Raw genomic sequence first — 24849 nt, forward strand, 5'->3', positions numbered from 1 at the left:
AAATGCACGAAACTCACATTTGACTAAAGGTCAATCAATTCATTCTCAGTGAATATTAATTCACTAGTTTGTTTGCTTAACATTATTTTAACTGTATTTCACCTTGAATGTAGAAACTCCTGATTTATAAAAATGGTTTGGATGGGAGTTGTTTTCAAAAAAGTTTTTCATGGAGACAAAAAGTGAAAACAAACTATGATGTTTTCAGGACTGTTTGATCTCAAACAGGTTTATTACAGCCACACATTCTGTTCTCATTATAAACTTGCTGAGTGTCAATAATGAATGATTCAGTAAAATAATCACTTACCCTGAAAGGTCAAAGGTCAGCAGCTGCTCATTCAAATCAATACAAGAGGGAATTTTGATGAGGCAAAACAAATCAATTCTGTCCATTTGTAGCAAAACTCCAGGACAACGTAGAAACAGACAATTTATTTTATTTCACAGTAAAAAAAAAAAAAAAAAGTGTGGAACCAAGATTCACCTGACATTTGACAGAACACATTTACACGTTAATGACTGTCTGTAGTCAAACTAAACTGTGAGCTGCATGGACGGCGTGGGCCAGTAGGGGGCAGTCTGTCCCTCCCGCACACAAGTTGGTCCTCCTGCACAAGTCCAAGCTGCTTATGGTTTTCACTCATGTTTGTCTGGGCAGTCTGGCTTCTTTAGTAACATCTGGGCTCCATAGTGAAGGATGTGAGCTGGTGAATGAAGAGGAGGAGTTCCAGTCTGCTTCAGTTCAGTTCAGGGACACACCGGTCCAGACCCTGGGCGTGAACACAGGAGGAGCCGTGGTGTCCGGTCGTGTCGTTACACCACACTCAGCTCAGAGACAGGCTGGCAGCGTTCCTGCTCTCAGAGCTCCGGACGCTCTGTGGAGGTTTGCTTAGTAACAAAGGGGCGGAGTCACATGACCTCACTGTCACTTCATACAAAGCGAGACAGTTACAAAAATCAACATCTAACCATTTTAATGCACAGCTTTAGGAACCAATGCACAACAGAAGAAAACAAATCACTTGAACTTGAAGAACAAAGAGAATTAAAAAGCTGCTCTAAACCAGGAGAGGCACAGGTTCATGTTCTCCTCACACACACACACACACCAGGCAGCTACATGTCGGCTCCTCTATGGCACCGTCCTCCAAAACATCAGACGGGGAACTACACTGTGTGTTCATGACACAAATGTAGGCATGTGTGAAAGGAGGCGGAGTCTGGGAGAGCGAGGAGCTGCTGGATGTGGAGCTCAGCTTCATGCATCTTACTCACTGAGCCCCTTTACCTCAGGACACACACACAGCTCAGCCTCAGGACACACACCCCTCAGCCTCAGGACACACACACCTCAGCCTGTGCCGCGCTCACTTTACCGCTGCCGCCCACTCCCACCTCAGGCGGCGGCGGCGGTGCCGAGGTGGCGTCGGGCTTCTCGGGGCCGGACGCCTGGCCGGAGACGGTCCTCCTGAAGAGACGCATGCTCATCTGCAGCAGCTCCGTGTCCACTACAGGTGAGGTGGGGTACTGCTTGGTGAGACCCTGCAGCAGAAGAAGAGAGCAGGGATTCAAACACAGAATCACACCGAAGACGCTAACGTGCTAAACAAACAGAGACGAGGCGCGTCTACAGCACAGCATGGATTCATTTGTGTTCAGGGGGGCACCTTGTCATTCTTGAGCAGCTGCTTCCTGATGGCAAAGTCTCTGCGGGCGCACAGGGCCTTGCAGCAGGGCCCCAGGTTCCTGAGCAGCCCCGCCCTCTCCACCCGCCGGTTCAGGGCGGCCATGTTCAGCGCTCCTAGGTCGTGCTCAAACAACTTGTCAGCATCTGTGGGCACAAAGCGTGTTAGCGTCCATGTGTTCAGCGGGACAGGCGTGACGTCACCGTCAGGCTCAGTCTCTGACCTTTGGGGTCGTCCAGCTCCGCCTTGCAGACCTCCCTGACCTGCTCCAGCAGCTCGGGCCCGGCCAGACGCTTGGAGATCCCCGCCCTGAGGAGCACGGCTCCGGGGGTGAAGCGGAGCAGAGCCACGCCCGCCTCCCTCGGCTCCTGCTTCTGTTTGGGCATCAGGCTGGACCAGTCCACGTCTATCACGTCCAGAGGACCTGTGATCTTCTCTTCATCCTGCTGGTCCTCCTTCTTCTGGCTGTCAGCCAGGATCTCATCCAGCTCGTCATCACTGATTGGTTCGTACTCTTCACCCACTGACGCCACCGACTGCCCGTCCTCCTCCTTCCCATCATCCTCTCCTGTCAACACAGTCAAACACACGTCATGCTTTGTTTCCTCACCTGCTCTGAACCCAAACACTCGCGCCCACGCACCCAACCGCCCACCCACCCCCACACACACACCCAAACGTCCCGCCTCCTCACCGTCGATGCTGTCGGTCTTCTCCAGCTCCCGTTGTTCTCCCAGCAGGTGGTGACTGTTGCTGGGCTTGTCCGGCTCCAGAGGGCTGAAGGCTTCTCTGGGCAGCAGCGGCTCGTACTCCATCCTGTCCTGCCTCATCACCAGGTCTCCTCTCAGGTCGCCGCGTCCCGGGGCCCTGGGGTCGGCGTGAGGCGGCAGGTCCATCATCCCCATCCTGTCCCTGTCCCTGTCCCTGTCCAGACCTCGTTCCCCTCTGATGTCTCTCTCTCGCTCCCTCTCCCGCTCACGCTCGTGCTGCTGGATGAGCCCCTCTGGGAGCAGCCGCTCTCTGTCCCGGAGGTCTCGCTCCCTCAGGAGAGGTTCCCGTCCGGGCCTCATCAGGAGGGGCTCGCGCCCCCTGTTGGGCCAGTCTCTGACCTCTGGCTCCCAGTCTCTCTGCTGCTGAGGGGGCTGCTGCAGGATCAGGGGCTGCTGCTGCTGCGGCGGCGGCTGCTGCTGCGGGGGGCGGAGCTCCTTCCTGTCTCGCTCAAACGTTTCTCTGTCCCTCTCGCGCTCACGGCTGTCGTAGGAGCCGGCGCGTGACCGCGACCTGGCCTGCCGCTCCGAGTCTGGAGAGCTGCGCCTGGAGCTGTGGCTGCGGGAATCCTGACGGTCTGCAGGAGGAGAAGAGACACAAACATTCAGACGGTGTTGAGTGTGAGGTAAAGCTGTGACGTGACGTGTGCCTGTGAACACGCGTGTACCTGAGGAGGTGCTGCGGCTGGGCTCTCCTCTCCTCAGCTGGTCGATACGAGACTTCCTCTCTGCGCTCGGGGGCTCGTTCACCACGGGCCTCTCTCTCTCCCGGTCCCTGGAGTTGTTGCCCTGCAGTCTGCCCCGGCGGGCCCTGGCGCCCTGGGGGTCGTCTCGGTGGGCCGACTCGTTGGAGGGCGAGCGCAGGCGTCTGGAGGAGGCGCGGCTCTGGTTGCTGCCCATGCTGCTGCTGCGCGTCTGCTCTGGAGGAGGCTTACGGAGCAGCGGCTGGGACATCAGAGGCTGGGGGGTCAGGGTCTGAAGCAGCATGGGGGGATCCTGGGAGAGCAGAGGGGCAATGGGCGGGGGGTTGCCTCGCTCCCTGTCCCTGCCCATCCTGGGGCCGCCCGCTCTCCTGAGAGGCTCGGCTGGCGGCCTCTCTGCAGGGGGCGGGGGGGCCGCCGTCTCGTGCGGCGTTGCTCCTCGGTCCAGGACGTCCTCGTCTGACCAGTCGCTGAAGTTGTTGTCCAGTTTGGGCAGAGGGGGGGGCTCTGTGCTGCCTCCAGTGGCCCGGGGTTCTAGTCTGACAGAGAGGGGCGGAGTCCTGGGCCCTCTCTTCCTCTTCCCGTGTGGCTGAGGGGCTGACGGCTCCTCCTCAGACACGTCAGACTCTCCTGGTGACCGCTTCCTCTTCCTCTCCAGCGCCGCCTTCTTCTTGACTCCTTTGCGAGGCGAGTGCAGAGGCGGAGCCGCGTCGGCGGGGCCCCCGGCCGGAGGCTCAGGGTTGAAGCGTTCCCCTGCAGTGACCGCGGCCACGCCGGCCTCTTCTTCCTTGCGGCACTTTCTCAAGCCCTTCCTCTGTGACTTGGTCTTCTTCTTGCCCTCCTCGTGGGACAGCGGCCCTGCGGCGTCTCTGTCCTCGCTGCAGACAGGGGGGGCCGGGGGAGGAGGGGGCGGAGGAGGAGGGGGCGTGGCCTCTCGTTGGTCTCTGGCTCTGCTGTCTGAGAGGTGCTCCGCTCGCCGCTCCGCTCCTCTGCCTCGAGGCTCTACGTCCTCGTGGCGACTGCGTGCGTCCCTCTTGTCCCCCCCTCGCCGCTCTTCATCTTTCCAGCGGGCGGTCTTGTCCTCAGACGGGGCGGCCCTGGGGGGAGAGCGCAGCAGGGGCTCCTGGGGCCGGACCACCTGGCTCAGCAGACGGTGCTTCTCCCCACCTGCACAGAGTTACAGCAGCAGGACCACTGTGAATGAGTGTGTGTGTCTCTGTGTGTGTGTGTGTGTGTGTGTGTGTGTGAGTGTCTGTGTGTGTGTGTGTGTGTGTGTGTGAGTGTGTGTGTGTGTGTGTGTGTCTGTGTGTGTGTGTGTGTGTGTGTGTGTGTGTGTGTGTGTGTGTCTGTGTGTGTGTGTGTGTGTGTGTGTGTGTGTGTGTGTGTGTGTGTGTGTGTGTGTCTCTGTGTGTGTGTGTGTGTGTGTGTGTGTGTGTGTGTGTGAGTGTGAGTGTGAGTGTGAGTGTGTGTGTGTGTGAGTGTGTGTGTGTGGGTGAGTGTCTGTGTGTGAGTGAGTGAGTGAGTGAGTGTCATGGTGCTTCCTGCTCCTACCGTCAGCAGGAGGCGGGCCCACAGGGCTGGGGAGGAGGGGCTGAGGGTAGAGCTTGGCCTGCCCTCGACCAATGGGGCGCTCCGTCTTGTCGTCGGGGCTGTTGTATCCGTCGCTGTCTCCTGGGCTCACGTCTCGGGCCGTCCTCTTGGGCGAGGAGCGAGGACTCGGGCTGCTGTCCACACGGTGACGCTTACGGCTGCAGAGGAGAAGAGGGGAAAGAGCGGGAACGTCTCAGTGAAACAGCTCGGCCGCAGACTGAAGGATGAGGCGGGTTGTGCAGATACGTGCCTCGTCTTCCTCTCCTCCCGGACGTCTCGGACCGAGCGCTCCTCTCTGGGGTCCTCTCTCCTGTCCCGCCTCTCCTCCCTTCCTCTCTCTCGCTCCTCCCATTCCCGCTGCCTCTCTCGTTCCCGCTGCTCCCGCTCCCTCTCTCTCTCCCGTTCCCGCTCCTTCCTCTCTCTCTCTCGCTCCTCCCTCTCCCTCTCCCGTTCCTCCCTCTCCCTCTCACGCTCCCTCTCCCGTTCCCTCTCTCTCTCCCTGACTCGCTCCCTTTCAGCTTCCCTCTCCCTCTCCTTCTCCCGCTCCTTTTCCCTTTCCCTCTCTCGATCCCGTTCCTTCTCCTTCTCTCTCTCCCGTTCCCTGTCTCTCTCTCTGTCCCTCTCCCGCTCCCTTTCCCGGGTCCTTTCGTCTCTCCTGTCGTCCACTCTGTCTGAGCGGCGCTCCTCCCTCCTCTCCTCCCGCTCAGACTCCTCTGCTCTGCCCTGGTGTCTGCTGGGGGAAGCTGAGGGAGCAGAGAGAGAGAGAGAGAGAGAGAGAGAGAGAGAGAGAGAGTGGTCACATGACGTGTTGTGGCATTAAGCAGCTGTCACGGCTGAATCCTCACCCACCTCTCTCCCGGTTGTCCCTGCGGTCCCGCTCTGCGTGCCCCGCCCTCCGGTCGTAGGAGGAGTCCCTGGCCGGCTCCCCTCTCCTGTCCGCCTCGTAGCGGTCTCGGTCGGAGCCCCTCTCTGAGCTCCGCTCTGTGGCGCTGCGGTCGGCGCTACGGTCGGCGCTGCGCTCTCGCACGGCGCTGCTGCGTGACTCCCAGCTGTCGTGGCTGCTCTCCAGCTGGGACCCCCGGGAGTTCCTGGTGGAGCCTGATCACAGGGAGCAGAGACGTGAGGAGACCATTCAGCGTCTTGACCTCTGGGCTGTAAGACACGTCTCTACCTTTATCGGAGCTTTCGTTGGCGCGTCCTCTCCCCCGTCCGTTCCTCTCCACTCTGGTCTCCGTCCTCCCTCCGTCCTCGCGTCCGTGAGCTCTCCCGTAGCTCCTGTCATCCTGTGCCGGTTCGTCCTTCCGGTGGGTGTCTGTCCTCTCTCTGTCCCTCTCCCTCTCCTTCTCGCGCTCTCTGTCTTTGTCCCTCTCCTTCTCCTTCTCCTTCTCCCGTTCTCGCTCTCTATCGCGGCGCTCTAAGGATTCTCTACTGGAGCGCATCTCCGCCCTGCCGTCTCGGTCCTTGAGGTCCCTGTTGTCCCGGTGATCTCGAGAGTCCCGGGTGGTTTCCCTCCCTCGCTCGCGTCCGTCCCGCCGCTCTCGTCCCTCTCTGGCGTCTCTGTCGTCCCGAGCGTCCCGTGAGGAGGCCTGCTCAGAGTCGTAGTCCCGCTCGTCTCGGCTGCTGTCTTTGTCTCTCTTGCTGCGGCTCTCTGTGAGGAAGGGGAAGACAACATTTACTAAACCTGAGAGACGGAGGGTTCAGCGTGAGACGTTACTGATGAAGAGTGAGGAAGATGATGGTGGTACCGTCTCTGCGCTCGTGCCGGCGCTCCTGGGCGAGCGGACTCCTCTCTCTTTCTCCACGGCTCCTCTCGCGGCCTCTGGAGCGTCTGCCGGGACTCGACCTGTCCGAGCGTCGGTGAGGGGAGGCGGCGTCGTGGGAGGGCGGGGGCGACCGGGAGCGGCGGGAGCTCAGGGGCGAGGAGCTGGGGGCCGGCGCCGCAGAGTCGCGGTGGTACGCCGGGGAGGAAGAGCGGCGACGGCGAGGGGAAGGAGAGTGTCGCTGGGCAGAGGAACCCGAGTGGGAGGAGGGGGAGTGGTGGCGTGGAGGGGTGGGGGTGCGCTGGTGGCGTGGAGGAGTGGGAGACCTGCGGGGTCAAAGGTCAGGTTAGAGGATAGGAACTCAATTAACCCTCCACTTCCTGTCATGGATCTGACCCTTACACCCTCCCAGCTGTGTGTGAGCTTGATGATGTAATGATGTTATGGTCCTCACCTGCTGGGCGAGGGGGCCAGAGCCGCCTTATGGGACGCAGCCTTGGGCGAGGTGGACTTCTTCCTGGCCGCAGGCGAGGGACACCTGGAGGGCGACGACACGCTGCCTGAACGCTCCTCTGACACGGCCGAGCGCTTGGCCTTATGGGAACTCTCTGAGCGGTCCCTACAGAGAGAGGACACGTGTTCAGACACACACACACTCTCACACTGCCTCTCTCTCACACACACACACACACACACACACACACACACACACACACACACACACCTGCGCTTCTCCTTCTTCTCCTTGTGCTTCTCGGCGTCTCGTCCTCGGTCCTTCCCGTCCTTGGGCTTCTCCTCGCTCTTCTCCTTGTTCTTGTGTTTCCCTTTGTGCTTCTTCCCCATCACAGGGAGGTCCAGGGGCACCGGGGGAGGGGGGCTCGGGGTGCGGGGGCCCTTCTTCTTGCTGTGGCCCCCTTTGGAGGACCTGGAAGGGTGGAGAACATCTGTGAGCCTCTGTGCTGAGGCGACCGGCTGTGTGAGTGAGTGTGAGTGTGAGTGTGAGTGTGTGTACCTGGCTGTCTCAGAGACGGGCGAGGTCACTGAGGCCTTCTTGTCCTTCTTCCCGCTGCTCGCCCCTTTGGCGGCTCCTTTGTGTTTGGGCGAGCCGCTGGACTTCCTGGATGAAGGCGAGTCTTTGGAGCTCAGTGGCTCGGGGGAAGGCTGAGCGGGACAGAGAGGAGATCAGGCAGGGATAAAGGTACAAGCTCAGGATCACCATGGTAACCAGGTCCTAAAGGCTCAGTTACCTTTGCTACTCCGCCCACTCGGGCCTTGGTGGGGGTCTCGTCTTTCTTAATGACGAGCTCCTCCCTCTTCTCTAGGTTCTCCTGCTCCAGCTTCATCAGCTCTCTCTGGATCTTCTGCCTCTTCATCTCTAGGGACAGCTCGTAGTCGTAGTCACCTGGATCAGAATCTACAACACAATTGTATAGTGAGTGTGAGTGAGAGTGTGTGAGAGACAGAGTGTGTGTGTGTGAGACGCTCTCACACCTTCTCTGTTGGTCTCCCACTCTGTGGGCTCTTCTTCACTGGCAGGAGTGCGTTCCTTTGTGATCTTTATATCCTCTTTCTCCCTGTGTCTGCCTCTGGAGGAGTCTCTCTGCTGTGACACACACACACACACACACACACACACACACACACACACACACACACACACACACACACACACACACACACACACACACACACACACACACACACACACACACACACACACACACACACACACACACACACACACACACACACACACACACAGTTCAGTTCCAGGTGAGAGGACAGGAGGACAGATGTGCTCTGTCCCTCTGTCCCCTGTGGACAGACAGTCACTCACTCTAGCTGTGGGGGACGTGGGCTCATCAAGGTCTCGCTTCAAGTTCTCTGAGTCAACATCCTGTCTTTTATTCTTCATCCTCTCCCGCAGGTCACCAGTGGGCCTCTCTCCTGAACTGCTCATACACACACACACACACACCCTCAGTGTCTGGCCCACTCCCAGCGGCAGTGTGTGTGTGTGTTTGTGTGTGTGTTACCGGCTGAAGCTGAATCCTTTCCCTCTGGGCTGAGGTCCATGTGTGTAGCGACACGTGTTCCCGTAACTGCAGTTTCCTGTCTTTAGCCAGTTCCTACAGTGACTCTGAAACACACACACACACACACACAGGTAAACACCCAGCATCACAAGGATTGTGTGTCAGTGTGGGGGTCCCTACCTCAGCAGCACTACTCCCCTTGCTGGTGTGTGTGTGTGCGTGTGTGCGTGCGCGTGTGTACCTCAGCAGCACTACTCCCTGTGCTTGTGTGTGCTTGTGTGTGCTGGTGTGTGCTGGTGTGTGTGTGTGTGTACCTCAGCAGCACTACTCCCTGTGCTTGTGTGTGCTTGTGTGTGCTGGTGTGTGCTGGTGTGTGTGTGTGTGTACCTCAGCAGCACTACTCCCTGTGCTTGTGTGTGCTGGTGTGTGCTGGTGTGTGTGTGTACCTCAGCAGCACTACTCCCTGTGCTTGTGTGTGCTGGTGTGTGCTGGTGTGTGTGTGTGTGTGTGTGTACCTCAGCAGCACTACTCCCTGTGCTGGGGCCAAGTCTCTCAAACACGCTGGGCCGGCGGGAGGGCGTGGCCGCCGCGTTGGGGGGGTTGGGGGCGGTGCTACTGTCTGATATGGTCTTAGAGTTTTCCACTGTTACCTTCCGCCTGATCTTGGACATTCTGCAGGACTGAACCACAACGGAACCAACATCAGAACCGAGTCAGAACCGACTACAGGCGCGTCAGTAAACATGAAGCACTTAGCCTGGGGTCATGCAGGGGTCAGAGGTCAGCTCTGTCGAACCTCCATGTTTAGGTCTGAATAAAAACACGCTGTCCTTAGTTTCGCTGCTTGCTAACACACAGGCGTTAGCTTCATGCGAGCCTGTCAGCTGTCTGTCAGCTGTCGGACACTTAAGTCTCCTTCATGGTATAAAAACAAAGGATGCTACCGCTACAGTTAGCCGCGCAGCTAAGCTAACAGAGCGCGCGGCCCGCAGTCTCGCTCCGCTTCGGGCGGGAAAGCGTTAGCGTCAGAGAGCCTCACCCACGGGTCAAAGGAGGTCGGTGTCGCATCTACGGAAGGTTCGGTTCGAGGCGGAGCTGCTGAGAGAAACACGGAGCTTATTGTGTCCGCTCACGGCCGCAGGCTCCCCTGGGTGCCTTCATGGTGGCGATGGGTGCGCGTCAGGAAGGCGACGTCTTCTTTTACTCCTACCGACGCGCTGCGGAGGACGAGGCTGCCCCCTGCAGGCGGGCAGAGGAAGCGCACGGCAGACACACACAGACGCTTTGTAATGTTTTGGTCCAATAAGATGTTTTATTAATGTGACACAGTGTGATAAATGTGGAGGAAGACTAGAAACACACCGAAGCTTTAAAGGCTCTGAGGAAGAATAAGAGAAATGAGCCAAGAACTGAGTCTGACTGTATCTGTGCAGCATTCATATTGTGATTGAATCTAATCAGCTTAAGCAGCAGGAGGAGGAGGAGAGGGGGCTGTCTGGTCTTGTGTCTTCTCGATGACTCTGAGTGCGATGCTCTTCACGGCCAGCAGAGCTTCGTTGCAGGCTTTGGAGATGTGAGACGGCGGCAGGAGGAAACCGTAACGACCGCGGTCCTGGAGCTCAAAGGTGAAGGAGTACTTGATGCCCAGGTTGTAGGCCCAGTCATCAGAACCTCCAGGAGCCAGGTCTGGATCAGAACAGGACAGATGTTAGACAGGTGCAGGCCTTCATCCTACACACACACACACACACACGAAGATGAAGATGAGATGAAGTCCTACTCACAGATCGTCCTCGCTCCAGCTCCATAGCTGTATGTGCTCCGGTAATAACGTCTGATCTTCTGTGCTGCTTCTTTGACCATCTCAAACTGTAGAAAGAGTCCACGCACACACACACACACACACACACACACACAGGTGCACCATCTGTGGCTGCCAGAGGAACAGACGCCTCAACATGAACCCTAATACAGCATACAAGTGTGTGTATGTGTGTGCGTGTGTGTGTGTGTGTGTGTGCAGCCTCACCAGGTCGTTGTGGTTCTCCGCCTCATCGTAGCTGCAGGAGTAGGGGAAGAGGAGCATCTGGGAGTAGGAGTGGATGCTGAGGTAGAGCTGGATCGAGTCCTTGTGGCGCCGCAGGAAGTCGGCCACGGCCTGAGACTCTGGCTCCGATTCCGGGAAGGCGCCGCAGTAGATCTCAGTGCAGGGGTCAGCAGAAGCCCCCTCAGCTGCAGACACACAACACAACAGAGTGAGCAGCACACACACACACACACACACACCCCTGAGCCGCTCCGTCAGCTCACAAACTCACTGCACCAGTTGGCATCAAAGTTGCGGTTCAGGTCCACGCCCACACACGAGCTGTCTCTGCTGGAGGAGCGGTTCTTCCTCCACATCCGGTTCTGAGAGCAGAGAGGGCAGAAATCCTCAATCAGGCCCAGACATTGTGAGGTAGCTGCTCTGTGCGGCTCTGTGCGGCTCTGTCTTACTGTGGTCCAGGTGAACTTGTAGCCGTCGGGGTTGAGCACAGGAAGTACGTACACGTCCATGCTGTCCAGGATGTGAGTGATGTCTGCGTTCTGCTGGTAGGAGGACAGAGCCTGCGGGAGGAGAGCGTGATGGCAGGAGAGCTGAGCCTGACAGGTGGAGCTTCATGCTGAGGCTGATCATACTCACATACTGCACAAACCACAGGCAGAAGGCAGGAGAGATCCACTCTCTGGCGTGGATCCCACAGTCCAGCCACAGGGCCTTCTTCTTCTTCTGACTGTGGTCTACAGAGAGCTGAGACACAAAGCAGCCGTGAGCCTTCAGCTCCAAATGTGAGCTGATGCTGACGGATCAGGCTCAGTGCTGCACCTTCAGGGCGTAGAGCGGCCTCTTCTCATAGGAGGAGCCCAGCAGGACGGCTTTGACCCGGTCAGAGTGCTCCTGTGTGGTTCTGTTGATCCAGTCATAGATCTGCAGGGGAGACGGACACACACAACATCAACCAGAGGACTGAAGACACACACACTGAGTTACACACAGTTAGATGAAGACACACACACTGAGTTACACACAGTTAGATGAAGACACACACACTGAGTTACACACAGTTAGATGAAGACACACACACTGAGTTACACACAGTTAGATGAAGTCATTGAACTCAGACACACAAGAAAACAATTAGAAGTCATTCACACACACACACACTCTCACACACACTCTCACACACTAACACTTACACAAACACTCCCTCACACACACTCACACACCCTCTCATACTCTCACACACACACACACACACACCCTCTCATACTCTCTCACACACTCACACTTACACAAACTCTCTCACACACTCTCACATCCTCTCTCACACACACTCACACACTCTCTCACACACACACCCTCTCTCACACACACTCACACACACCCTCTCTTACACACGCACTCTCTCACACACACACACACTCACACACACACTTTCACACATTCTCACTCTCACACACTCTCTCTCACACACACACTCTCTCACACACACACCCTCTCTCACACACACTCACACACACCCTCTCTTACACACACACTCTCTCACACACACACACACTCACACACACACTTTCACACATTCTCACACACACATTCTCACTCTCACACACTCTCTCTCACACACACACACTCTCACACTCCCTCACACACTCACACACTCTCACACACACACACACACATTCTCACACACTCACTCACACACACACACTCTCACACTCCCTGACACACTCACACACTCTCACTCACACACACACTCTCACACTCCCTCACAGACTCACACACTCTCACACACACACACTCACACATTCTCACTCTCACACACACACTCACTCACACACACACACTCTCACACTCCCTCACAGACTCTCACACACACACACTCTCACACTCCCTCACACACTCTCACACACACACACACACACACATTCTCACACACTCTCACACACACACATTCTCACACACTCCCTCACAGACTCACACACTCTCACACACACACACACATTGTCACACACTCACTCACACACACACACTCTCACACTCCCTCACAGACTCACACACTCTCACACACACACACATTCTCACACACTCTCACACACACACACTCTCACACACACACACACATTCTCACACACTGACTCACACACACACACTCTCACACTCCCTCACAGACTCACACACTCTCACACACACACACACATTCTCACACACTCTCACACACACACACTCTCACACACACACACACATTCTCACACACTCACTCACACACACACACTCTCACACTCCCTCACAGACTCACACACTCTCACACACACACACACATTCTCACACACTCACTCACACACACACACACACATTCTCACACACTCACTCACACACACACACACTCTCACACACATCCTCCAGGCTGTGGTATCTCTCGTAGAAGGAGGTTCCGCTCCGTGGGTCTGTGGAGACGTTCATGGTCTGCATCTGGATCAGCTGCTCGGTGTTGTCCAGCAGCACCCTGGAGGAGTCACAGGCGTTAGCGGCGAGCAGGGGACTCACATGAGGAATAACACATGTATGACGTGAGCCACATACTGGGGTTGTATGGCGTGTTTGTGCAGCAAGTCTCTGACGGTCTCTGAGCTGTTAGCAGGCACAAACAAGTGGACCTGAGTCTCCACTTTAATGAACTGAGGAGAAACTGGCTGCCACAACATCGTCTGAGAGAGAGAGATGTAGAACAACCTAATCAATAAGTGGAAATCAATCAGCTGTGGGTTTGAAATGTGAGCTTTAGATGGGATCCATACTTCATGAAGCGTGGAGACTTCCTTCAAAATGTCCACCTGCTGCTGTGTGTGTGGGGTGAGGGAGAGAATCTGGTCGCTGAGTAAACAAAAACACGGCATCAGTGAACACGACCTCAACATCACAGGGGTCACCGACCCTCCCCAAAGGTCACCATGGCAACTTACCGTGTCTCTGTGCAGCGTCCCGTCTGGAGGAGTTTGTCCAGCGTCATCAGAAGGGACAGAAAGAGAAGCGTCTTCATGATGAGACCAGCTGGGGAAATGGCTGCAGTCTGAGGGCAAAGGGGGAGGGAGGGGAGGGAGGGGAGGAGGGGAGTATTGATTGATTCTGTGTTTATTTAGAAGTTAAACTTTACTTTTCAGGGCAGAGGTCAGCCGACGTGAGGAGACAGAACAGATATGAAAGAGGGTTACAACGTTCCTGACACATTTACAGGAGAATTCTTTGTGAAACATATTTGTTTATAATTGTTCTTTTATTTAATCACAAACAACTTGACGTTAGTTTCCGTATAAAGTAGTTGTAGTGATGCTTCCGCGCCGCCAGGGGGCAGCAGACGCAGGTAAACGCCGTCAGAAGGCGCTGATGCGGAAGTGATAGCTGATGACGCGCCGGAGCAAAATGTCCGCGCACGATCAGCTCGTCCTGTGTCTGTGCGAACTAACGCGGTAAGAGCACAGCTGATCAGACTGCATTACGTCACCAATGAGAGGCACGAGCTGTGTGAGGCGGCGTGGGGAAATATTAGTTATTGATCATTCTCTGAGTGACAGGAGAGACGATCAGAGCTAGATCTGTGTCAGTGTGAGGCTAATGCTTCATCATCATCATCATCATCATATTCATCAGTGTGATGTTGTGTTCAGTGTGTGTGTGTGTGTGTGTGTGTGTGTGTGTGTGTGTGAGCAGCTGACAGCGTCTTGTTTGCGTGTTGATCTGAAATCGATTCGGGAATCCATCGCTCTCCTCTGAGTTTGACTCTTCAGCCGGAAGCTGCTAAATTACTGAAACAACATGACGTCATTTCTGTTCTGCTTCTTTGAATCATCATCTAATGTCAACAAATCACTTTGTTGTGTCAAACCATGAATCTGAGGAAGAGGAAGCAGACTACTCCTCTAGGGTTCCAGAGGTGCAGCTGCTCTGCCTCGGTGGAGGGTTGTGTGTGTGTGTGGGTGTGTGTGTGTCTTACCAGTGTGTGTGTGTGTGTGTGTTTCCTTCAGGCTGCTCTGGAAGCTGCTGCTCCCCCTGCTGCTGGTGTGTGCTCTGGTGCTGCTCGTGCTGCTGCTCGTGCTGCTGGCTGTGCGTCTGTGGCTGCAGAGCGTCCGGAGCGCCCGCAGGGCCACAGACGGATGTGCGACTCTGGCCTTCTTCCACCCCTACTGCAACTCTGGGGGGGGGGGGGAGAGGGTCCTCTGGTGTTCAGTCAGGGCGCTGCAGAACAGGTGAGGTGTGTGTGTCTGTCTGTCTGTGTGTCTGTGTGTCTGTGTGTGCGTGTGTGTGTGTGTGTGTGTGTGTGTGTGTGTGTGTGTGATCATTGATCATCATTCTGATCATATTTGCTGACTCAGCTCTCTGGCAGGGCCGTAGATCAATGAGTCCTGGTATGTGAGCCTGCAGGTCACAGTGTGGGGACAGGGTGTCCTCTCTACGAGGTCACCTGACGGGGACCTTCAGGGACCCTCTGGGACCTACAGGGACCCTCAGGGACCTACAGGGACCCTCTGGGACCCTCGGAGACCTTCAGAGACCCTCAGGGACCTGAGCTGTCTCCATCAGTCACCTGCTGCTCACTCTGTTGTGTTTCTGGTTTGCAGGTACGCAGACCTGAAGGTGGTGGTCTACACGGGGGACCTGGGCGTGACGGGCCAGCAGATCGTGGACGGGGCCCGGCGGCGCTTCAACGTGGTCCTCCCTAGACCGGTCCAGTTTGTGTTCCTGAGGCACCGCCTGCTGCTGGAGCCGCACATCTTCCCTCACTTCACGCTGCTGGGCCAGAGCGTGGGCTCGGTCCTGCTGGGCTGGGAGGCCCTGACCCAGCTGGTCCCGGACCTGTACGTGGACTCCACGGGCTACGCCTTCACCCTGCCCCTGTTCCGCTACCTGGGGGGCTGCAGGGTGGGGAGCTACGTCCACTATCCCACCATCAGCACCGACATGCTGTCTGTGGTGAGGGACAGGAACCCCAGGTACACACACACACACACACACACACACAGGGCTCCTGAGCAGACCCCTGACCTCTGCTGACCCCTTTCAGGTTCAACCACCCTGAGTTGGTGTCCAGCAGCCTCTTCCTCAGCGCCCTGAAGCTGCTGTACTACTGCGTCTTCGCTCTGCTGTACGGCCTGGCCGGCTCCTGCTGCCACCTGGTGATGGTCAACTCCTCCTGGACCCTGGACCACATCCTGGCTCTGTGGCGAGCGCCCGACCGCACCAGCGTGGTCTACCCGCCGTGCGACGTGGCCGCGTTTCACGACATCCCGCTAGAGGAGGACGGGGACAGGAAGTGCCAGACGGTGGTGTCGGTAGGACAGTTCAGGCCGGAGAAGGACCACCGGCTCCAGATCAGGGCCTTCAAGAAGGTGCTGGACAAGAGGAGGGAGGGGCCGGGGGGCGGGCGGGACCTCAGGCTGGTTCTGATCGGCGGGTGCAGGAACCAGGAAGACGAGGACCGCGTGCTGATGCTGAGGGGGCTGTCCCAGCAGATGGGCGTGGCCGACAGGGTGGAGTTCAAACTGAACGTGTCCTTTGAGGAGCTGAAGGCGGAGCTTAGCCAGGCCACCGTGGGGCTGCACACCATGTGGAACGAGCACTTCGGCATAGGTGAGGTCCAGAGCGCCGAGGGGGGCCGGGTCGGGGTCCGGGGCCGCGTCTGAGCGCTTCCTGTGTTTGTGTCCAGGTGTGGTGGAGTGCATGGCTGCAGGGACGGTGGTCCTGGCCCACCGGTCCGGGGGGCCCAAGCTGGACATCGTGGTTCCGTTCGAGGGCGGGCAGACGGGCTTCCTGGCCGACGACGTGGACGACTACGCCGAGGCCCTGGAGCGAATCCTGGACCTGCCGCCGGACGCACGCATGACGATCAGACGCAACGCTCGGCAGTCTGTGGCTCGCTTCTCTGACCGGGAGTTTGAGATGAGCTTCCTGTCGGCCATAGAGCCTCTGATGGGAACGCTGGAGCAATGAGGCGCCGGACGCCAGCACTTCCTGTTTACAACATTCCCTACAGATGAACTTTGTGAAGTATTTTTGATATGAATGATGTAATAAAGAAACAATCTGATCAATACGGCTGATTGATCAACAAACAGAGAGAGTGTGTGTGTGTGTGTGTGTGTGTGTGTGTGTGTGTGTGTGTGTGTGTGTGTGTGTGTGTGAGCGAGCGTGTGTGTGTGTGTTAGCGTGTGTGTGTGTGTGTGTGTGTGAGCGTGTGTGAGCGTGTGTGTGTGTGTGTGTGTGTGTGTGTGAGCGAGCGTGTGTGAGCGTGTGTGTGTGTGTGAGCGTGTGTGTGTGTGTGTGTGTGCGTGTGTGTGTGCGTGTGTGAGCCTGTGTGTGTGTGTGAGCGAGCGTGTGTGAGCGTGTGTGTGTGTGTGTGTGAGCGTGTGAGTGTGTGTGTGTGTGTGCGTGTGTGAGCGTGTGTGTGTGTGTGCGTGTGTGAGCGTGTGTGTGTGTGTGAGCGTGTGTGTGTGTGTGTGTGCGTGTGTGCGCGTGTGTGTGTGTGTGTGCGTGTGTGAGAGCGTGTGTGTGTGTGTGTGTGTGTGTGTGAGAGCGTGTGTGTGTGTGTGTGTGTGTGTGTGAGAGCGTGTGTGTGTGTGTGTGTGTGTGCGTGTGTGAGAGCGTGTGTGTGTGTGTGTGTGTGTGTGTGTGTGTGCTGTCGTCCTCTGGGATCAATAACCTGATCAAAGGTCCAGACTGTGGGAGCAGAAAGGAGGTCAAAGGTCCGGCTGTGTTCTGTGCTGTGGGGGGGCGGGGTTAGGGGGCGGAGCTAAGCTGAGCTGTGGCGTATTTCCGGCGCAGTGACAGAGCGGCGTTCAGATATTTGCTGCTGTCAGGATGAAGCTGCTCGTGCTGCTCTGGGCCGCTCTGCAGGTGCTGCTCTGCTCAGGTGAGTCACTCTGCTCTACGCTGCACAGAGCACACACACTCCCTCTGCTGACCTTTGACCTCACAGGCTTCCCGCTGCTCAACCCTGAGCTGGCGCTCATGGCGCAGAAGAGTATGGACTTGTCTCTGGCGGAGGTCAACGCCGTGTACGCCGACACTCATCTTTACAGAGCGATGCGCTCCTCTGTGGCCCGGGTGAGCTGCCGGTCACGCCGCTCTGCGTGGAGCCGCTCTGGGTTTGATGATAACACCTCTGCCCGTCTCCTAGGTGATTCCTCTGGGCCTGAACACCGTGGACCTGCTGATGACCTTCTGCATTAGAGAGACGGAGTGTGTGAAGGCGTCCAGGAGAGACCCTCAGACCTGTCCCTTCAGGGGGGGCTTCTTTGTGGTGAGACCCCCAGGCCTTTACTCACCTGGAACGACCTCAGAGCCTGAAGGTCACATGTTGACACAGCAGCTCACTGTTTACTTTGGCGTCTGTCCTGAGGACAGACAGACAGACAGACAGACTGTCCTGATGCAATGGGACCTTCAGTCTCTGTTGGTCCTCATGCTGCAGGTCAGGGGTCGTCTGAGGTAACATGTCCTCCCCCCCCTGCAGCTCACCTTCTCCTGCTCCAGCAGAGTCAGGGTGTCCCCCTCCTCCACCCAGGTGGTCTCTGTACGCTGTGGACTTGGAGACAGCTTCAGCTCCAGTGAGTCCAGTGAGGAGGTGAGGACACACACACACACACACACACACACACACACACACACACACACACACACACACACACACACACACACACACACACACACACGCACACACACACACAGCCTCTGTGATTGACGGCCCGTCCCTTCCTCAGATGTTCTCCAGACATCACTTCTCTCTTCCCCAGTTGATCCGAGGTAAGCAGGCCATGATTCTCCGTCGCCTCCCTTCAGGTCTGATCCTCATTCTGTTCACGCTCTTGTTTGGTTCCAGCCCCGCCGCCATCTGCACCTCCTGGTCCCGGGCAGCCCGGCCGCTCCTCCCTCAGCCTGGGGGTTCAGGTCCAGACCAGAGGAGTCACCTTCAGCAACCACCTGGACTGAGGCCCGGCAGGACCCCACGACCTTTAGGTGCTGATCAGAGAACAGCCCTCTATTAAACAGTATGATGATGTCATACTGCCATGACATCATGCCTCTTTATTCTTCATTCATCCTCTTCATTTAGCAACTAAATCCTGAGGCTCAACGCACTGTAGTGTCACATCCGCCCACTAGAGGGCGACAGATGTCCGTTTACCACCTGACAATCAGATCATGAATTCATTTCCATTTATTCAGTGAGTATGGGTTTGATTGAAGTGAAATAAAGGAGACATGGATGTGATGAAGTGAAATAAAGGAGACATGGATGTGATGAAGTGAAAGAAAGGAGACATGGATGTGATGAAGTGAAATAAAGGAGTCTGGACTCTGAGGTCAGGTTTGAACATTTATATTGTTTCTCAGTTTATATGCAAGAGGACAGCTTGACTCTGTATCTCATGTTTCTTCATCTCATCGGCCCCTCGTCTTCAGACGGGGCACAGCAATAACTTACACACTGTCAATCATCCTGAGGGACGATGATATGCACGTCTATCAAACAGAGGCAAACAAAGCACAGTGGCAGATCAGGACAAAGGGGTCAAAGGTTACATCATCTTCATGGTTATAGGGGAGCGTTCAGTCACACACTTCACCTCTGGGGCCGCTTGAAGAGCAGAGAGCCGTCCTGACGCACCAGGCCACACCTCCACACATTCACCATCACTCTGTCCATCAGAACACCAACACAACCAGAACCAGAACCAGGCCCGGGTCAGAGCACTACGCTGATGGCAACATTCAGTCTAAAGCCAGGCAGACCACCACACGGGGGCGGGGCCACACCGGGAACCAATCAGGACAAAGCATGCAGAGACAGGAGACAGGAGACTCCATGTCATACCTCCACCAGGGACGTTTAGATTTTTGGTTTGGCAGGAAAACTGTTTTTGAAGATCTGGATCAGTGAGATCTGGATCAGCAGGATCTGGATCAGTGAGATCTGGATCAGCACACTCAAACCGTTTGAATGGAGCTCCATCCAGAACTGATCAGAGTATTGATTATTGATTGACATCAGCATCTCCTTCCTGTTACTATGGAGAGGTTTTCACGATCAACGTGTTCTGGTGATGTCATGTTCTGCCTTGGTGGAGGTTTGCACTCTGACAGCTTTCTTCTTCTTCATGTTATGTAGTTTAAATAAAAGTATTTATGAAATGTAAAGTTTGCTCCCACGCCATTGGCTGAGCGGAAACCAGACCTTCAGGCTTCCTGTGACGCCCTGTCCATCATCATGACAGGGGGACAGGAGGACAGGAGGGGGGACAGACAGGAGGACAGACAGGAGGGCAGATAGGGGGACAGGAGGACAGACAGGAGGGCAGATAGGAGGACAGACAGGAGGACAGACAGGAGGGCAGATAGGAGGGCAGGAGGACAGGAGGACAGACAGGAGGACAGACAGGAGGACAGACAGGAGGGCAGATAGGAGGGCAGGAGGACAGACAGGAGGACAGACAGGAGGGCAGATAGGAGGACAGACAGGAGGGCAGATAGGAGGGCAGGAGGACAGGAGGACAGACAGGAGGACAGACAGGAGGGCAGATAGGAGGGCAGGAGGACAGGAGGACGGACAGGAGGACAGACAGGAGGACAGACAGGAGGGCAGATAGGAGGGCAGGAGGACAGACAGGAGGGCAGATAGGAGGACAGACAGGAGGACAGGGGGACCTGGAGTCTTTACGTGCTGGACTCATGTGGAGCTCCAGTGACTGGACGGGAGCAGCGGCTGCAGCTGCACACACACCAACACACACACCAACAGGCTCCGCCCATTCCAACACCAGCCAGTTACTTTCTTTGCATTAAATAGTAAACACCGTCTAGTTGACTGTGTTTTTCCAGTTCCACATTCCGGTCTGGAGCCTTTGGAAGCTTTGACCCCAGCTGGGGTCAAAAGGTCAAAGGGTCTCTCTCTCATGATGTCAGAGGGAACGACCAGAACATTTGAAACAGATTGAAATTGTCGGACTTTCTGAATTGTTGCCATTTTCCTTCTTCCATGACGGCGTTCCTTACATTCCATAGAGTTCCTCCGGAGCGTCGCTCACCAGGGGGAGGAGCCAGAGTTATTACAAAAAGAAGAAGATCCTTTCATTTATCAATCATTAAATAATTTTATATAAAAGCAAAACTACCGATCCTGCTTCATGAAGGCTCTACACACACACACACACACACACACACATGCAGGAGACACACATGTATGCAGACTCTACACCTGCCTCTCTCTCTCTCACACACACACACACACACACAGAAGAGCTCCATGTTTACAGCTTGTTGTTACAGAGGTCCATGCAGTACCAAAGCAGAAGGATCCAGATCCGGGTTTTCCTTCCTGTTCCGTCTCCTGATGGATCCAGGATTCTTGCTGGTGTGTGTGTGAGTGGGCTCGGGGTCCCGGCTGGAGGGATTAAAGCCCCACAGCCAGCACACACACACACACACAGACACACACAGACACACACACACCCCTAGCTCTGGCTTGGCTCCAGTATGTACACAGTCTCACAGAGGAGCGCTTGTTTCCGTGCGCTCTTCCACCTTCATGGCGCCTCAACACTCTCCGGTCAGTTTGGTGTTGTCCCCCCGTTTGGGCGGGGCAGGCGGGGGTCCTCGCCGTAGCGTTGCATAGCCTGAAATGTTCCCGGACATGTAGCCGCCGCCCCCTCCGTTGCTCTGCTGGCCCTGGTCCAGGAGCAGCTCCGGGGGCGGGGGGGGCAGGGCCATGTCGTCCATCGTGGCCACCGGGTCCGGCTTCCCGGAGAGGCCGGCCGAGCTGAGGGAACCCTGGCGACCCACCGATTTGCGTTTCAGAGTCCGATTGAGATCCGCCAGGAAGTTGGGCTGGCCCGAGCTTCCCTTGGGGGAGGTGGGCGGGGGGAACTGTGACGGCGGCGAGAGCGGCGGGGGATCCGGGGTGGTGTTGTTGCGGCGTAACAGCGTGGCGGGCGGAGTCTTCTTCAGTGAGCCCTTCCCCCACGAAGAGCCGCTGACCAACGACACGGGGGGCGGGGGCGGGGGGGCCTGGGGCTGGGGGTTCACCACCGCCACCCGAGGCGTGACGTGGGTGTCGCCACCGGGGGGCGGGGGAGGCGGGAAGAGGTCTGAGGCTGCGGGAGGAGGCGGGAAGAAGGCGCACTCGGGCGGCGGGGAGGGGAAGTCGCACGGCTTGGCCTGACTGACTTTGGTCTGCAGGGCCAGAGGAAGGTGAGACAGGTTCAGCTTCCCTGGCTTAGGGGGGGCGGGGGGGCCGGCTGAGGCGTCCTTAGAGGGGGAGGGGGGACAGGGGGAGGAAGGAGAGGCGCCCACCTGGGGGCCAAACTTGCTCAGCAGGTTCTTCCTGGACTCCTGGTAGGACGGCGAGGCGTCCGACTTGATGCTGGAGTTCCTCTGAGGGGTGGGGGGGGGCTTCTTACCCCCCACGCCTGAGGAGCCAGAGGGAGACCTCTTCAGGGGGGACCCCAGGTTTCCAGGGGGGAGAGGGGGAGGAGTCGGGGTGGGGCCGGTGACAGGTGCGGGCGGAGGTGGGGGAGGGGGGGGCGGGGCGGGGAAACCAGCGCCGCTGTCTGGAGGAGGGGGGGGGAACTCAGGGGACTGGTGGCCCCCCCCCGGCTGCCACTTTGGTTTGGTCTTAACTGCGGGCGGGGAGAGGGGCGGGGCTTTGGGGCTCTCCACCTGATTGGCTGATGGTGGCGACGCTCCAGGAAACTGACTGGCCATCTGTCTGACCAGCGACGTGGGAGGGGCGGCGCCGCTGGACATGGGGGGCGGCGGCTTAGACAGGCTGTGCTGCTTGGGCAGAGTGGGCGGGGGCTGGCTGGAGGCGTGGCTCGCCTGGAGGCTGAACTGTTTCTTGAGGGGTGCGGGGGGGGGAGGGGGCGGAGGCGGCGGCGGTGTCGGGCCGCCTAAAGCAGCAGGGGGCGGGGCAGGAAACAACGGAGACACGGGGGACACCGGTTTGTGCGCAGGGGGAGGGACGAAGCCCGGGCTGAAGGTTTTGGGAGGTGCCGGCGGAGGCGCGGGAGGAGGAGGAAACTGGGCCGACACCGGGAACTGCTGAGGAGGAGGGGGAGGAGGGGGCGGCGGAGGAGGGGGCGGTGGCGGCGGTGAGGGGGCCGGCGCAGGAGGCGGGGAGTCCTCCATGATGTCGTTGGGGGACAGGAGGTCCCGGGGCGGACTGGGAAACCTCTGCACACGGGCCGGACCCAGTGGAGGGGGAGGGGGAGGGAAGGCCCCTCCGTTCATGTGCGACGCCGGGGGAGGAGGAGGAGCGAAGGCGGTCGGGGCGGCCGGGCTCGGGGGGCCGCGCCTCAACACGGCCATGGCCGAGCCGGGGGCGGGCATGGACGGGGGCGGGGGAGGCGGGGGGGGAGGGGGCACGTTAGTCCTCGCCGCAATGTGGTTGACGTTGGGTTTGATGGACGCCTGAGCCGGCGGGGCGGGGGCGGGGGGGAGGACCTGCACGTGGGTGGGCGGCCTGTGGGGGGCGTTCTGGTTCTGAAGCCTGGTGATGGTGCTGAACTTATACATGGTGAGGGCCGGGGAGTGGTGAGACACGCTCTGGACCGGGGGAGGGGGAGGGGGCGGGGGGGGGGGGAGGGGGGGGAGGAGGGGCCACCTGCTGAGGCTGCTGAGGGGGGGGGGGGAGCGTAGCTGTGGTAGCTCTGCTGACGCTGGGGGGACAGAGGAGGGTCCTGGGGGGCCTGCAGGGGCAGAAGAGGGGCCTGCAGGGGAGACTGGGGCTGGGGGGGCAGGAACTGCTGGGGGTTCTGCTGGGGGGGCAGGTACTGCTGGGGGGTCTGCTGGGGGGGCAGGTACTGCTGGGGGGTCTGCTGGGGGGGCAGGTACTGCTGGGGGGGCAGGTACTGCTGGGGGTTCTGCTGAGGGGGCAGGTACTGCTGGGGGGTCTGCTGGGGGGGCAGGTACTGCTGGGGGTTCTGCTGAGGGGTCTGCTGGGGGGTCTGCTGGGGGGGCAGGTACTGCTGGGGGGGCAGGTACTGCTGGGGGTTCTGCTGAGGGGTCTGCTGGGGGGGCAGGTACTGCTGGGGGGGCAGATACTGCTGGGGGTTCTGCTGAGGGGTCTGCTGGGGGGGCAGGTACTGCTGGGGGTTCTGCTGGGGGGGCAGGTTCTGCTGAGGGTACTGCTGGGGGTACTGCTGGGGGGGCAGGTTCTGCTGAGGGGGCAGGTACTGCTGGGCGGTCTGCTGGGGGGGCAGGTTCTGCTGGGGGTTCTGCTGGGACTCCTGGGGCTGCACAGGTGCATGCTGGGCCATAGGGGGGGGCGTCAGGGCCTGGTGGTCCACTGAATGCTGGCTGTGGTGCCTGTGGCCGTGGGACAGAGTGGAGCTTCTGGACGCCTCCATCCTCATCTGCTGGACAGAAACAAGAACACATCAGGTCATCGGGTCCTCAGGTCATCAGTACCACACTGAGGCTGCTGGGAGAGGAGCAGACGTACCTTGGAGTTCTCCTCCATCTGGGTCCCTCTCTTCCAGGCCTCAGAGAAGATGGAGCTCACCACGCTCTGGGAGCGGCCGTGGGAGGAGCCTGTGTCCACCCCGCTGTCCGACTGGCCCGAGTGATTGGACTGAGACTCTGGAGGCACAGACGGAAACACGCTCAGACGGGAATCTTCTCTGTTTCCAGGGCGACAGGGTTCAGCACTGAGCTCACCTGGGATGCTGGTGGAGCTGGAGCCGGAGCGGAGGCTGGAGGTGGAGAGGGAGGACCACTCATAGGCCGCCTCCGTCCTCTTCAGGGCCTCCTGGTAGTTCACATACAGCTGCTTCCCATACTGCACACACACACACACACACACACACACACACACATGAATGAGGTAACCATGCCAATCGTAACAGACTTCCTGTTTCCTGTTTCCTGTCCAGACCTTGGCGATGTGGATCCCGTTGACCCACTGATGAAGAGTCCTCACATCATCACAGCACAGATACTTAATGTACTGAGACTTCTTCTGGATCTGAGGGTGCTGAGACAGGAAGTAGACTTTAGACCAGATAGAAGATCAAACTGAGAGATCACACAAGGCTTCAGATGTGTACACACACACACACACACACACACACACCCTTACACACACACACACCCTTACACTCACACACACACACACACACCCTTACACTCACACACACACACCCTTACACTCACACACACACACACACACCCTTACACTCTCACACACACACACACACACACACACACACACACACACACA

The 24849-nt window shown here is 57.8% G+C and overlaps 5 protein-coding genes across 10 annotated transcripts; 2 read left to right on the forward strand and 3 right to left on the reverse strand.

Annotated features, from left to right (window-relative positions):
• Nucleotides 1-424: 424 nt before the first annotated feature.
• Nucleotides 425-9760, reverse strand: zc3h13 (zinc finger CCCH-type containing 13). Of its 5 annotated transcripts, none has more exons than XM_076139001.1 (19): nt 9582-9760; nt 9058-9222; nt 8543-8646; nt 8344-8458; nt 7998-8106; nt 7754-7920; nt 7519-7667; nt 7231-7431; nt 6961-7125; nt 6492-6832; nt 5918-6394; nt 5596-5844; nt 4997-5489; nt 4708-4904; nt 3124-4323; nt 2383-3033; nt 1912-2256; nt 1671-1834; nt 425-1545 (listed from the first exon to the last, which is right to left on the reverse strand). In XM_076139001.1, the coding sequence occupies exons 2-19, from the start codon at nt 9211-9213 to the stop codon at nt 1339-1341; spliced, it is 5490 nt and encodes a 1829-aa protein (XP_075995116.1). In that variant the 5' UTR covers nt 9214-9222; nt 9582-9760; the 3' UTR covers nt 425-1338. The 5 variants fall into 5 exon arrangements, with proteins under 5 accessions (XP_075995116.1, XP_075995115.1, XP_075995114.1 ...); XM_076139000.1 differs by having other exon boundaries at nt 7998-8109; nt 9586-9759; XM_076138999.1 differs by having other exon boundaries at nt 7998-8109; nt 9582-9759.
• Nucleotides 9761-9832: 72 nt separating this feature from the next.
• Nucleotides 9833-13670, reverse strand: cpb2 (carboxypeptidase B2 (plasma)). The gene is made up of 11 exons (XM_076139004.1): nt 13544-13670; nt 13379-13454; nt 13164-13288; nt 12978-13086; nt 11409-11510; nt 11226-11333; nt 11039-11149; nt 10861-10951; nt 10572-10774; nt 10327-10411; nt 9833-10228 (listed from the first exon to the last, which is right to left on the reverse strand). The coding sequence occupies exons 1-11, from the start codon at nt 13618-13620 to the stop codon at nt 10005-10007; spliced, it is 1311 nt and encodes a 436-aa protein (XP_075995119.1). The 5' UTR covers nt 13621-13670; the 3' UTR covers nt 9833-10004.
• A 101-nt stretch (nt 13671-13771) lies between these two features.
• Nucleotides 13772-16668, forward strand: alg11 (ALG11 alpha-1,2-mannosyltransferase). Of its 2 annotated transcripts, XM_076139009.1 has the most exons (5): nt 13772-14047; nt 14603-14824; nt 15197-15568; nt 15640-16205; nt 16282-16668. In XM_076139009.1, exons 1-5 carry the CDS (start codon nt 13983-13985, stop codon nt 16563-16565), a joined length of 1509 nt encoding a protein of 502 aa, XP_075995124.1. In that variant the 5' UTR covers nt 13772-13982; the 3' UTR covers nt 16566-16668. The 2 variants fall into 2 exon arrangements, with proteins under 2 accessions (XP_075995124.1, XP_075995125.1); XM_076139010.1 differs by lacking the exon at nt 13772-14047 and having other exon boundaries at nt 14608-14829.
• Nucleotides 16669-17379: 711 nt separating this feature from the next.
• Nucleotides 17380-18647, forward strand: spp2 (secreted phosphoprotein 2). Its single transcript, XM_076139008.1, has 6 exons — nt 17380-17484; nt 17551-17678; nt 17752-17874; nt 18088-18198; nt 18335-18377; nt 18454-18647. Exons 1-6 carry the CDS (start codon nt 17433-17435, stop codon nt 18561-18563), a joined length of 567 nt encoding a protein of 188 aa, XP_075995123.1. The 5' UTR covers nt 17380-17432; the 3' UTR covers nt 18564-18647.
• Nucleotides 18648-18938: 291 nt separating this feature from the next.
• On the reverse strand, nt 18939-24620 carry raph1b (Ras association (RalGDS/AF-6) and pleckstrin homology domains 1b; the record flags this gene model as incomplete). Its single annotated transcript, XM_076139011.1, has 6 exons — nt 18939-19809; nt 20068-23174; nt 23264-23983; nt 24073-24209; nt 24288-24408; nt 24505-24620. Coding segments are annotated over 5 exons (3101 nt in total), but the record flags the coding sequence as incomplete, so codon positions are not given.
• Between the last annotated feature and the right edge of the window lie 229 nt (nt 24621-24849).

The sequence above is a fragment of the Genypterus blacodes genome, unplaced genomic scaffold (assembly GCF_046128005.1).
Source record: "Genypterus blacodes isolate CSIRO-AG114 ecotype Tasmania unplaced genomic scaffold, CSIRO-AGI_Gbla_v1 ptg000429l_1, whole genome shotgun sequence".
NCBI lineage: Eukaryota > Metazoa > Chordata > Actinopteri > Ophidiiformes > Ophidiidae > Genypterus > Genypterus blacodes.